At 39.3% G+C, this 12,360-nt stretch overlaps 2 protein-coding genes across 2 annotated transcripts; both read left to right on the top strand.

Annotated features, from left to right (window-relative positions):
- Window positions 1-1,128: 1,128 nt before the first annotated feature.
- LOC143419733 (UDP-N-acetylhexosamine pyrophosphorylase-like protein 1) lies at window positions 1,129-3,187 on the top strand. The gene is made up of 5 exons (XM_076887088.1): window positions 1,129-1,194; window positions 2,026-2,166; window positions 2,276-2,458; window positions 2,648-2,714; window positions 2,868-3,187. The coding sequence occupies exons 2-5, from the start codon at window positions 2,129-2,131 to the stop codon at window positions 2,952-2,954; spliced, it is 375 nt and encodes a 124-aa protein (XP_076743203.1). The 5' UTR covers window positions 1,129-1,194; window positions 2,026-2,128; the 3' UTR covers window positions 2,955-3,187.
- Window positions 3,188-4,907: 1,720 nt separating this feature from the next.
- On the top strand, window positions 4,908-11,557 carry uap1l1 (UDP-N-acetylglucosamine pyrophosphorylase 1 like 1). The gene is made up of 9 exons (XM_076886825.1): window positions 4,908-5,497; window positions 7,459-7,663; window positions 8,440-8,615; window positions 8,688-8,860; window positions 9,199-9,392; window positions 10,395-10,535; window positions 10,645-10,827; window positions 11,018-11,084; window positions 11,238-11,557. The coding sequence occupies exons 1-9, from the start codon at window positions 5,218-5,220 to the stop codon at window positions 11,322-11,324; spliced, it is 1,506 nt and encodes a 501-aa protein (XP_076742940.1). The 5' UTR covers window positions 4,908-5,217; the 3' UTR covers window positions 11,325-11,557.
- The last annotated feature ends 803 nt before the right edge of the window (window positions 11,558-12,360 follow it).

Below are 12,360 nucleotides of genomic sequence, written 5' to 3'. Positions count from 1 at the left end.
ATTCTTGTCATTAAATCAGGCCGTTCTGCAACCATGGCAGCCATTCACTCTATGGCTTTATTCATGGTGTATTTTACCCCTTCACCAAAGGCCGTTCTCGTTTCCAACATTATATTTGCAGTGTTCGTCTATCTATCAATATCTGCGGAGTATTTTTTTAACGAGTATCCTATTTTCTAAAGCACAGCATGTAAAGGGTAGCTCGGTTAGCAGGATGCTAGCATGTAGCGCTTAGTGAGACACGCCTCAGACGAGTTGAGCAAAGACCCCGTCTGTGTACTTTATACGTGAGCAACGGATTTAAATAAAATTAAGGTTTCAAAAGACAAACTTGAAGATAAAAAAATATATATACTCACCGGAGAGCCGCCAGGGTTTGCCGCTGCCATCTTGGCGCTCCTAAATTCAAAACGCCTTCTGCAGACAGGCATGGGAGGCGTGGAAATTGTCTTTGAGTTAGTCAAACGTTTTCCTTAGTTCGAGTAGATGATAAAAAATAAATAAATAAATAAATGGGATTTTAAGTAGGACTAGGCATTCTGTAATGATCTCTATTTAGGAGAAAAACTTAATCACTCACCTTTAAACAGCTCTCTTTTAGGAGACACACTGCTGGCTAACGGTGTCATGTGATCAAACAGCGTAATTTAATTGGCTGAGAGCCACTCGACTCGATCTGGTGCTGATTGCTCTGGCTTGGGTCATTAAAGTTCATCACTTTTGCAGTTGAATTTTTGCAGGCGAATTTTTGCAGGTGAATTTTTTTCAGGCGAATTTTTTTCAGGTGAATTTTTGCAGGTGAATTTTTTTCAGGTGAATTTTTGCAGGCGAATTTTTGCAGATGAATTTTTTTCAGGCGAATTTTTTTCAGGTGAATTTTTGCAGGTGAATTTTTTGCAGGTGAATTTTTGCAGGTGAATTTTTTGCAGGTGAATTTTTGCAGGTGAATTTTTGCAGGTGAATATTTTTGCAGGTGAATTTTTGCAGGTGAATATTTTTGCAGGTGAATTTTTTGCAGGTGAATTTTTGCAGGTGAATTTTTGCAGGTGAATATTTTTGCAGGGAAATTTGGAGGATAAAAATTCAGTGTCATAAATTCAATGTCTAAAAATACTTGAATTCTGATGACACTATATTTCTTCCATACATCTGCAATCACTTCTTTACCAGGAGCTTCCTGCAGGATGTGGCAGAGTAAGGGGCAGCACAACATTATAAACAATTGAATGGCAGCTTTTAGTAGTACACAAATGACCAAAAAAAATTAAGAAAGAACAAATTTGAGCTCTTTTTATTCTGCAAGTTACACTTACAGTAAAGATCTGGCTGTTTCAGTGTATGCTCTTTGTTAAAGAGTCCACAAATAGACCAAAACAATATATTAGTGCATAAATGTGTACTGTCCCAGCCTGTTGGGGTATCTTAGCTTCAATTAGTTTTTAGTGAGCACGTAAACCTCTAGAAGGTAGTAGTTGCTATAGTTCAGTGATTCTCACTTCATAATCATTGTTGGGGAGTTCTTTCTTTCTAGGGATCTGCAGCAACGCTGAGGTGTGTGGTGCAGTTCTATGCAAAAGTCTTAAAACACTACTTGAGTTTCTTTATATTTTGCTTCAAAGGAGCTCGCCTTTGTTGTAATATTTTAAATTGGTCATGAGCAGTAGTTCTCCACGCTTTCTAAGTTTTTCAGTGGACGTTGGCTGCTTTGTCACTCACTTTCAGTCCAGTCCTTGAACCTGATCTCTCTCTTTTTTTTTTCTTTTCTTTGTTTGTTAAGACCGGCGTTAGCACTGGTCAATGATTCATTCGAGCATAAAAGGCTATTTAACTGAAGGGATGAGTCAGTGCTTTGTTTACTGATAACTGACAACTTGGCACAGAAGAAGTCTTAACATGTTTTTCACTGCCAAATTAACCAGATTTTAATTATACAGCTATTGAACTTCATTGCTCCTTGAGTATAAAACCTTCCATTTTTATGGTATTCCATTTTGTTTGGTGCTGCTAACATATTTCATCTTTTAGGAAATATAAAGACCAGCTGAAGCAACATGTTGCCTTAAAGAAAGTGCCCTTTGTTGACGCACAAGGCGTTCAAGTCAAACCATCCAAATCCAATGGCATAAAGATGGAGAAGTTTGTTTTTGACGTCTTCGAATTCTCAAGGTATTAATTGCTCTACATTATCTTTCAGTTTGTATGTGTTTACACATGTTGTTTTTACTGTATAGGTGATTTGCAATTAATTAGAAATTTACTCCCTTGTATTTGGAAGGAACTTTGTTGCGTTTGAGGTTGTCAGGGAGGATGAGTTTTCCCCCCTGAAAAATGCAGATGGCTCAGCCACAGACAACCCGACCACAGCCAGGAACTCTCTGCTGGCTCAACACTGCCGTTGGGTCACATCTGCTGGAGCCACACTGTTGGATAAATATGGGAATCCCCTTCCTCTTCCCAGGTCAGAGATGCTCCTATGTACTCCACACCCTGAGGAGCTGATTTGTTGTTACTACTATTGGAATTATAATATATACTTTGTGGCATGTAGCTCTTTTTAAAATGTATGTTAGTGTTGTTTTCAGGCTGATAGAAAAAAAAATTGAAACCTATTATTTAAATCTCAAGTTGTGCATTATTCATCCTGCAGCGTGTCAGCTGATGACAGTCCTCCGGCTCAATGTGAGATTTCACCGCTTGTCTCGTACTTTGGAGAGGTGAGAACAGTGTGTTAAATTGTGGAACCCTGCAGAGCACTTAGAGACAGCGATTCTTTCTTGTATTATAGATACACTGTGGACAAAAAGTACTCACTAAATAATTTTTTAGTTTTGCTCATGACTTAACTCCTGCCTCATCTCCTCTGTCAGGGTCTGGAGCAGCTGCTGAAAGGGAGGACAATTCATACTCCCTTTGTTCTGGATGAAAAGCAGGCCAAAAAGTTGCAAGCTCAATAGCTTTTTTTGTCATTTAGAGAGTTTTTTGACATTCCAAAACAGTGGATTGCAGCTTAGAGGTGTGTGCCAGGACTGCGGCAAAGTTTTGTTTTTTAATTTTGAATTGTATGTAATTATGATCATATCCAAATGTCACTTTGATAACCTACAATGTGATGTTGTTTCCTGGGGGGAGAATTTCTAAAAGAAAAAAGAAATTGATCCACAAAAAATAAAAGAATATCAAAAATAAACCACTTTCATCTATTTTGTCTTTTGATAATCCAGAAAACATGTGTGTGGATGATGGGGAGACGTGTGGATGAGTGAATGCCTGTTGAGTTACTTACTACCTTGGGTTAACCCCACCCCCCATAGAGACCCATGAGGGAGGGTGTTTTACTGACTGATACAGTCACTTAGATAATAAAGTATTTTAACTTGAATGTCTAAGAAACACAACATATTAATGAAACAGTCTACTTACTGAGCACATCTGGCTGTTAGGTCACGAAATCACCCCTTCTTCTGCAAATGCAGAGAGAGAGGCAAAACCAGACTTTAATGAGTTCAGCTGTTAAATAAACTAGTTCATGACTGACTGTTTGTCTTTTGTTTGGAAACTTAAAACATAGACATCCTAAGCTCCTGTAAATATGGAACTGCAAAATGAATTTGTCAAATCAAGCTCCAGCAGTGGAAGACGTCCGTGCATAATTGTTTGGCAATTTGTAATTGTGAAGACGAATGTTATTGTTGAACAAATACAAAAGTGTCAGTCAATCCACAAAGAAAACTGGCCTTTGTGTTTTCCATGAGGGACTTGATCAAAACATCAGGATGCAGTGCACCGTTTGATGTAATGAGTGTCCAAACATTGGGATGTAATTGGACAAGCATGTATTAGCACACATTTTGATCACTTATATTATAACTAGTACATAATATGTAACCGTCGTCCCTATTTCCATGTCCTTCACCAAATTTTCATCAAAGCCATGACTTCTGGGTTTTTAAGATAAATATGTGACTTTTCACTCCGACTCTGAGGTAGGGACCCAGGTTAACATATCCTCACTCGCTGTGTTTGACTCAAAGGAAGCTTAATGCCTAGTGACAGTAAGAGAAGACTTTCAAAATAAGAAGCACCTGCCGCAAAACAATTTCACTTTCACTCAGACATTAAAAAACTAATCTGAGGTGCTTTCAACTTGGGATTTCTGGTCTGGTGACTTAGATGAATTTATCCTCAGCAGCAGTGGTGACTCTTGGTCATGTGAGCCAGTTTCGTCATAGCACTTGATGGGTTTTTACCACTGCACTTGGGGACACATTCAAAGTGTTAGCAATTTTCCATCTCACTGACTTTCAGTTCTTAAAGTGATGATGGCCTTTGTTTCCCTTTACTTAGCTGATTGGTTCTTGCCATAATATAAATTTTAACAGTTGTCAAATAGGTCTGTCAGCTGTGTACCAACCTGATTTCTGCCCAGCACAACTGATGGTCCCAGCCCCACTAAGAAGACAAGAAATTCCACAAATTAAACCTGACAGGCACACCTGTGAAGTGAAAACCATTTCAGGTGACTCCATCATGAAGCTCAGTGAGAGAAGACCGAGGGTTTGCAGCGCTGGCAACAAAACAAAGGGCGGCTACTTTGTGGAATTTAAATATAAAACGTATTTATTTATCAGTTGTTTCTTTTATGCATAATTCCATATATCTTGCTTCATATATTTGATGTCTTTAGTTTGTATCTACAATGTAGAAAGTAGTAAAAACAAATAAAGTAAGAAAAACCGTTAAATGAGAAAGTGTGTCCAAACCTTTGGATGTTATATTTAACTATCTATGAACTGAACCAAATTAGTTCCTCCCTTTACCGTAATGCCCAGTTACACTACAAAACAACTTTAGTCTGATCGGGTTTTTCTGTTGTTTTTTTAGTGGATGCGGCTTTAACCACAGTGTGCAGTCAGGTGATCAGACGCTGACTTAACAGCTTTGTCGTAAATTTGCTGTCGTGGCCTTTGGTCTCGTGGCGTGGTCTGACTGACAGGAAGCAGTAAACACGTTTTTACTTCTGTAAACATGGAAGTGCATAAAGACGCTTTTGACTTGCCTTCTACAGTGTATCCTGTATGACAGGATTCCTGAGAGCTGCAGTCACGAGTTTTTCCTGACATTCAGCCACGTCCTCTGGAGCAGCGTGTTTCTGCTGCCTGATCGGAGGAGAAAGTTGGACATGTATTGATCTAAAATTGCTTCGGACTCAAACGCAAAATGCCTTGTTTTGAGCAAGTAAAGCAGGGTTTGGAGAGCGCAGGGCAGGCGCACGTCCTGCAGTTTTGGCCGGAGCTGTGTGAGGAGGAGCGGGATGTTTTCCTCGAGGAGCTGGCTCAGCTGGACCTGAAAGGGCTGAAGGATCACTGTGAAGGGGCCGCGAAGGCTGCAGCCTCCCCGCCTGACAGTTTGGATCAGCACATAGAGCCGATCCCCCCTGAGTTCATCGGTAGCGTGAAGAAAAGTGGGAGAGACTCTCTAGAAGAGTGGGAAAGACGAGGTAAAATACACATTTGGTGCACGAGTAACGCGTTAAGACACGGAGGGGGGCAAACGTGCAGATAGTCGTTACATAAGTACAGATACTGAGTGGTAAATACTCTAGTAATCATCATCATATATGAACGTGTGCAAATATGTACACAGAACAGTTCAAAATGGCGAACACTTTAAAGTTAATTGTAGTGTTTTCATATTAAATTGGTTGAAAAATAATTGTTTTAAATTACTTTGGAAACACTTTAGCCACCAGCTACCTGGCGTTAGGAGTGATAACCAGCCTTAGCAGAGAAGAGGGGGCATGGTAAAGTTATATCATTTTCTTATGATGGAAAGGTTAATGGATTATACTTTTTTTGCATTTTGTGATTGGACCACCAACTATAGATGGAAACCTGAGCATGCGCACAGAAGGCTTATCCGATTATCTGGACTAGATTAGGAGTTAAAATTGGATTTCACAAGGTGTGAGAATGCTAAAATCAGCTGTGGTGAAAAGAATGACAAGTTGTAACAATTTCTCTTGTGAGTTCCAGCAGATTTTCCGAGTAGGCTATAGGCAATGATCAGTTTAGACTTGCTGCTGCTGCTCTGAGGTTAACTGTCTTTCCACAACTCAGTTAATCCAAATATAAGCACATATTACATGAGAGGACATGGCGGATTTCCAACTCGTCTACATTATAATCCTGAAATTCAGTGAGTTAATCTGATGAGCAACATCATCTTAAATTCAAATTGATGTCTGCATCTATAATAAAGCTAATGAGCCATCAAATGAAGATATAGGAAAGAGTTTTAGTAGCTAGGCTAAGAAGAGAGGTGACAATCGGAGAACAGAACAAATGTGATGTTTGCTTTGAGGGTGCTGATGGACAAGTACACAGAAGGAGCTTCGCTGTGTCTTTGTGGATCAAGAGAAAGCATAGAACAGGGTGCCAAGAGAGGAACTGTGATACTGCATGAGGAAGTTGAGAGTGGCAGACACGTGAGAGTGGTGCAGGGCATCCAATGAAGACAGTGAGACAGTGGTGAGCTGTGCATGAGCAGTGACAGATCAGTTCAAATGAAACTACAGACTTTGGTTGCACAAGAGAGGTAAAGAAAAAAGTGCAGGCAGAGTGGAGACGAGTGTCAGGGGCGATTTGTGACAGAAAGAGAGCAGCAAGAGTGAAAGGGAGGTTTTACAGAATAGGGAGCTACTGTGAGTTTTGTTTTTTTCAGGCTTAGATTTAAATCATTTTGTTGACTATATTTTGATGAGATGGTGAAATGGTAAGGGCTAACAATAGCAACCTTGGTTAGGAAGCACAAACTCCTTCAGTGGCGCTAACACATCACAGGACATATTATTTGTTAATTCCTTAATCTTCCAGTATTTGAGCACAAACACAGTTAAGTCCTTTTCACTGTGGCCAAGTAGATGGCAGTCTGCTACAGCTGCCTGTAGATGCAGACAGATGCACACATAACTTTAGGCCTTAAAAGAGAGGTTGCGTATTTAGAGAGATTTTTAAATCCTCTCTTAAATGGACTCTATAGAGAAATGTTTAATATACATATAATATAAAAACATATAATTTACATATAAATTTATTCTGATTTTTGCTTTAAAAAAAAAATCCAAATCAAGTCAGAGCCATTTGCCCTGGCAGTACTTTAAAAGCTATGACATGAAATGATCTGACACTGGGCTGTCATTGCTTCACTGCTGTCCTCTGTGATTGTCATGAGTAAGCACTGCTGGGTTATGACAGCAAGTAAAACTGAGTAATTTCTAAGCTCCACAAAATTTATCTCTGAAGAACGCTTCTATAAAATTATGAATAGAGTAATAAGTTCGTTATAGTTATATAATTATAAATTAAAATACGTTATTATAGAAAGTATCAGTTATAGAAGTAAACAATTCCCTTGTGTGTGCTGCTCATTTTAGCTTTTTCTTTTTCTTCCCAATAACAGGGCTGCTGGAAATCTCGGAGAACTGTGTTGGAGTCCTGCTCTTGGCTGGTGGTCAGGGGACCCGTCTTGGTGTTCAGTACCCTAAAGGAATGTACAATGTTGGGCTGTCGAGTGGCAAAACTTTGTATCAGATCCAGGCAGAACGCATTCGCAAAATCCAAGAGCTTGCAGACAGCAAACATGGCTCTAAATGCACTGTTCCATGGTAGGTTCCTCTTGCTCTGCTAATCTGATAAAGTGTAAGAGTATATACTCAAAGTCAAAGTAAAAATCCTGATGCATTTTCTCTTTCTATAAGTTTTTGTAATGTTAACTTTTTCAATAAAGTCAACATTAACCTCCTAGGACCTGGCGTCCACATATGTGGACATCACATTTTGGGTTATTTAGACCAAAATACTAAATCTTGCTCTACAAGGGCCTGATATCCACTTACTGCTACTGTTCTATCGAAAGTTTAAACGAATATCCTCATATGTGGCTGAAATTTTCTTAGAAACAAAAATCAGGTAAAAAAAAAAAAAAAAAATCAGGTAATTCTTTAAGTTAACATTGGTTTGAAAACGTGGTTGTGGTTCATGTGGTTGAGAATGTCATATACTAATCAAAAGGTCTGCTTGCCAAAGTGTCCTTGGCCAAGACACTGATTCTCAGGTTGTCCCTGCATCTATCGGAGTGTGAGAATGTTTGTGAATGTTAGAAAGCATTTAGGCATTAATAAAAGCACCATATCAGAGTGTGCGTGATTGTAGTAGAAAGTATTTTCAGTGCTCAACTAAGTAGAATGGCTCTATACCACTCGGCATCACTTCCTTTTAGCTTTTACATGGATAATAGTTTTAATTTTTCAAAACATTTTTCTAAATAGATTTTGCTAATGCTGCATTCAGTTTAACCCCCGAAACAGGAGTTCCACAATAGTCCTCCACTGCTGCAGACTGTGTGTAACGGTGTATAATCTCTACCCTCTGTGCTCTTCAGGTACATAATGACCAGTGAATTCACTCTGGCTCCAACTGAGACTTTTTTTAAGGAGAACAACTATTTTGGACTGGAACCAACAAACATCGTTATGTTTGAGCAAAGAATGATTCCAGCTGTGACATTTGATGGAAAAGTCATCTTGAAGGATAAAGGGAAGATAGCCATGGCACCAGGTGGGTGCATATGAAGTTACACAGAAGAGTCAGAAACAAATATGAGTGGAGTTATCTAAACTTTGGTTTCAGATGGTAATGGAGGTCTGTACCAGGCACTGGTGGACAATAAGGTGCTGGAGGACATGAAGAAAAGGGGAGTAAAGTACCTGCATGTGTACTGCGTGGACAACATTCTGGTCAAGATGGCCGATCCTGTGTTTATTGGCTTCTGTGTGAGCAAGGGCGCTGACTGTGGGGCCAAGGTGGAGTAATACAGCATCACACAGTATACATGAAAGAATACATTAAGATGTCTTTTACATTGTAATTGAATATAATCAATTGAAGGATTATATTTTGTGGAAAGTGAATTTCATTTTTGTTTCTTATGAATATTTTCTTTGGACTCTCACGTTAAACAAAGTTACTTGAATAGCAGTCCAATCCTTCAGCTACAATAAATCGTGCAGAACTGTGTCCAGTACGAGTATCTGTGTAGTCATTAGAGCAGACTGCATATAGCCAAGTGATTGGCTGTACATGAGTATGCTAATGGTTTCTCCTAATTCTTCCTTGTTCGTCCACCTCTGTCTTGCTTTAGGTGGTGGAGAAGGCGTACCCTACAGAGCCGGTCGGCGTGGTTTGCAGAGTACGAGGGGTATCCCAGGTGGTCGAGTACAGTGAGGTCCAGCCACAGACGGCTGAACTGCGAGGACCTGGAGGAGAGTTGGTTTACAGTGCTGGAAACATCTGCAATCACTTCTTTACCAGGAGCTTCCTGCAGGATGTGGCAGAGTAAGGGGCAGCACAACGTTATAAACAATTGAATGGCAGCTTTTAGTAGTACACAAATGACCAAATAAAATTAAGAAAGAACAAATTTGAGCTCTTTTTATTCTGCAAGTTAGATCTGGCTGTTTCAGTGTATGCTAGATGTTTGTTAAAGAGTCCACAAATAGACCAAAACAATATATTAGTGCATAAATGTGTACTGTCCCAGCCTGTTGGGGTATCTTAGCTTCAATTAGTTTTTAGTGAGCACACATAAACCTCTAGAAGGTAGTAGTTGCTATAGTTCAGTGATTCTCACTTCATAATCATTGTTGGGGAGTTCAGAGGGCCCGGTGGCGCCAGTGTCTGTCAGTGCGCCACAGGGTGGCTGTGGCTACAATGTAGCTTGCCATCACCAGTGTATGAATGTGTGTGTGAATGGGTGCATGACTGGATGTGTAAAGCGCTTTGGGGTCCTTAGGGACTAGTAAAGCGCTATACAAATACAGGCCATTTACCATTTCTTTCTAGGGATCTGCAGCAACGCTGAGGTGTGTGGTGCAGTTCTATGCAAAAGTCTTAAAACACTACTTGAGTTTCTTTATATTTTGCTTCAAAGGAGCTCGCCTTTGTTGTAATATTTTAAATTGGTCATGAGCAGTAGTTCTCCACGCTTTCTAAGTTTTTCAGTGGACGTTGGCTGCTTTGTCACTCACTTTCAGTCCAGTCCTTGAACCTGATCTCTCTCTCTTTTTTTTTCTTTTCTTTGTTTGTTAAGACCGGCGTTAGCACTGGTCAATGATTCATTCGAGCATAAAAGGCTATTTAACTGAAGGGATGAGTCAGTGCTTTGTTTACTGATAACTGACAACTTGGCACAGAAGAAGTCTTAACATGTTTTTCACTGCCAAATTAACCAGATTTTAATTATACAGCTATTGAACTTCATTGCTCCTTGAGTATAAAACCTTCCATTTTTATGGTATTCCATTTTGTTTGGTGCTGCTAACATATTTAATCTTTTAGGAAATATAAAGACCAGCTGAAGCAACATGTTGCCTTAAAGAAAGTGCCCTTTGTTGACGCACAAGGCGTTCAAGTCAAACCATCCAAATCCAATGGCATAAAGATGGAGAAGTTTGTTTTTGACGTCTTCGAATTCTCAAGGTATTAATTGCTCTACATTATCTTTCAGTTTGTATGTGTTTACACATGTTGTTTTTACTGTATAGGTGATTTGCAATTAATTAGAAATTTACTCCCTTGTATTTGGAAGGAACTTCGTTGCGTTTGAGGTTGTCAGGGAGGATGAGTTTTCCCCCCTGAAAAATGCAGATGGCTCAGCCACAGACAACCCGACCACAGCCAGGAACTCTCTGCTGGCTCAACACTGCCGTTGGGTCACATCTGCTGGAGCCACACTGTTGGATAAATATGGGAATCCCCTTCCTCTTCCCAGGTCAGAGATGCTCCTATGTACTCCACACCCTGAGGAGCTGATTTGTTGTTACTACTATTGGAATTATAATATATACTTTGTGGCATGTAGCTCTTTTTAAAATGTATGTTAGTGTTGTTTTCAGGCTGATAGAAAAAAAAAATTGAAACCTATTATTTAAATCTCAAGTTGTACATTATTCATCCTGCAGCGTGTCAGCTGATGACAGTCCTCCGGCTCAATGTGAGATTTCACCGCTTGTCTCGTACTTTGGAGAGGTGAGAACAGTGTGTTAAATTGTGGAACCCTGCAGAGCACTTAGAGACAGCGATTCTTTCTTGTATTATAGATACACTGCGGACAAAAAGTACTCACTAAATAATTTTTTAGTTTTGCTCATGACTTAACTCCTGCCTCATCTCCTCTGTCAGGGTCTGGAGCAGCTGCTGAAAGGGAGGACAATTCATACTCCCTTTGTTCTGGATGAAAAGCAGGCCAAAAAGTTGCAAGCTCAATAGCTTTTTTTGTCATTTAGAGAGTTTTTTGACATTCCAAAACAGTGGATTGCAGCTTAGAGGTGTGTGCCAGGACTGCGGCAAAGTTTTGTTTTTTAATTTTGAATTGTATGTAATTATGATCATATCCAAATGTCACTTTGATAACCTACAATGTGATGTTGTTTCCTGGGGGGAGAATTTCTAAAAGAAAAAAGAAATTGATCCACAAAAAATAAAAGAATATCAAAAATAAACCACTTTCATCTATTTTGTCTTTTGATAATCCAGAATACATGTGTGTGAATGATGGGGAGACGTGTGGATGAGTGAATGCCTGTTGGGTTACTTACTACCTTGGCTTAACCCCACCACCCCCACCCCCCCATAGAGACCCATGAGGGAGGGTGTTTTACTGACTGATACAGTCACTTAGATAATAAAGTATTTTAACTTGAATGTATAAGAAACACAACATATTAATGAAACAGTCTACTTACTGAGCACATCTGGCTGTTAGGTCACGAAATCACCCCTTCTTCTGCAAATGCAGAGAGAGAGGCAAAAACAGACTTTAATAGATACCACTACTTACAGATTAAAATTAATAATACATAACCCTCCCACAGTTACATTAAGATGACTCCCCCCCCCCCCCCCCCCCCCCCCCAACTTTTCACATATGTATGTGAACATATGTAGATGAGGTATCATCACCTCATAACTGTAGCTACTTGGGAGCCATCTTGGTAAGGTCTTTTATGATTAGAAACATTTATGGAAGCAAAATAGCCCTAATTGATTGATTGATTGATTGGTAATTTATTTCAACATGTGAACAATATACAAGTACATTTAGAAAAGAAATGAGAGAAAAAAAATATACTATACAAATTACATACAAAAAAACATTCTGATTAATTTACATGTTGAAAGGGAGTGGGAAGAAGTATACACTTATTTAATCCCACCCCTGTCCCATAAATTATCAGTGAATATTTAGTCAGCTTCCTTACTGATATAATTTGTAATAAAAATAGTGAACAGATTTCTGATATAC

The sequence above is a fragment of the Maylandia zebra genome, linkage group LG7 (assembly GCF_041146795.1).
Source record: "Maylandia zebra isolate NMK-2024a linkage group LG7, Mzebra_GT3a, whole genome shotgun sequence".
Taxonomy (NCBI): Eukaryota; Metazoa; Chordata; class Actinopteri; order Cichliformes; family Cichlidae; genus Maylandia; species Maylandia zebra.
This window is presented reverse-complemented; position numbering and strand designations above follow the sequence as displayed.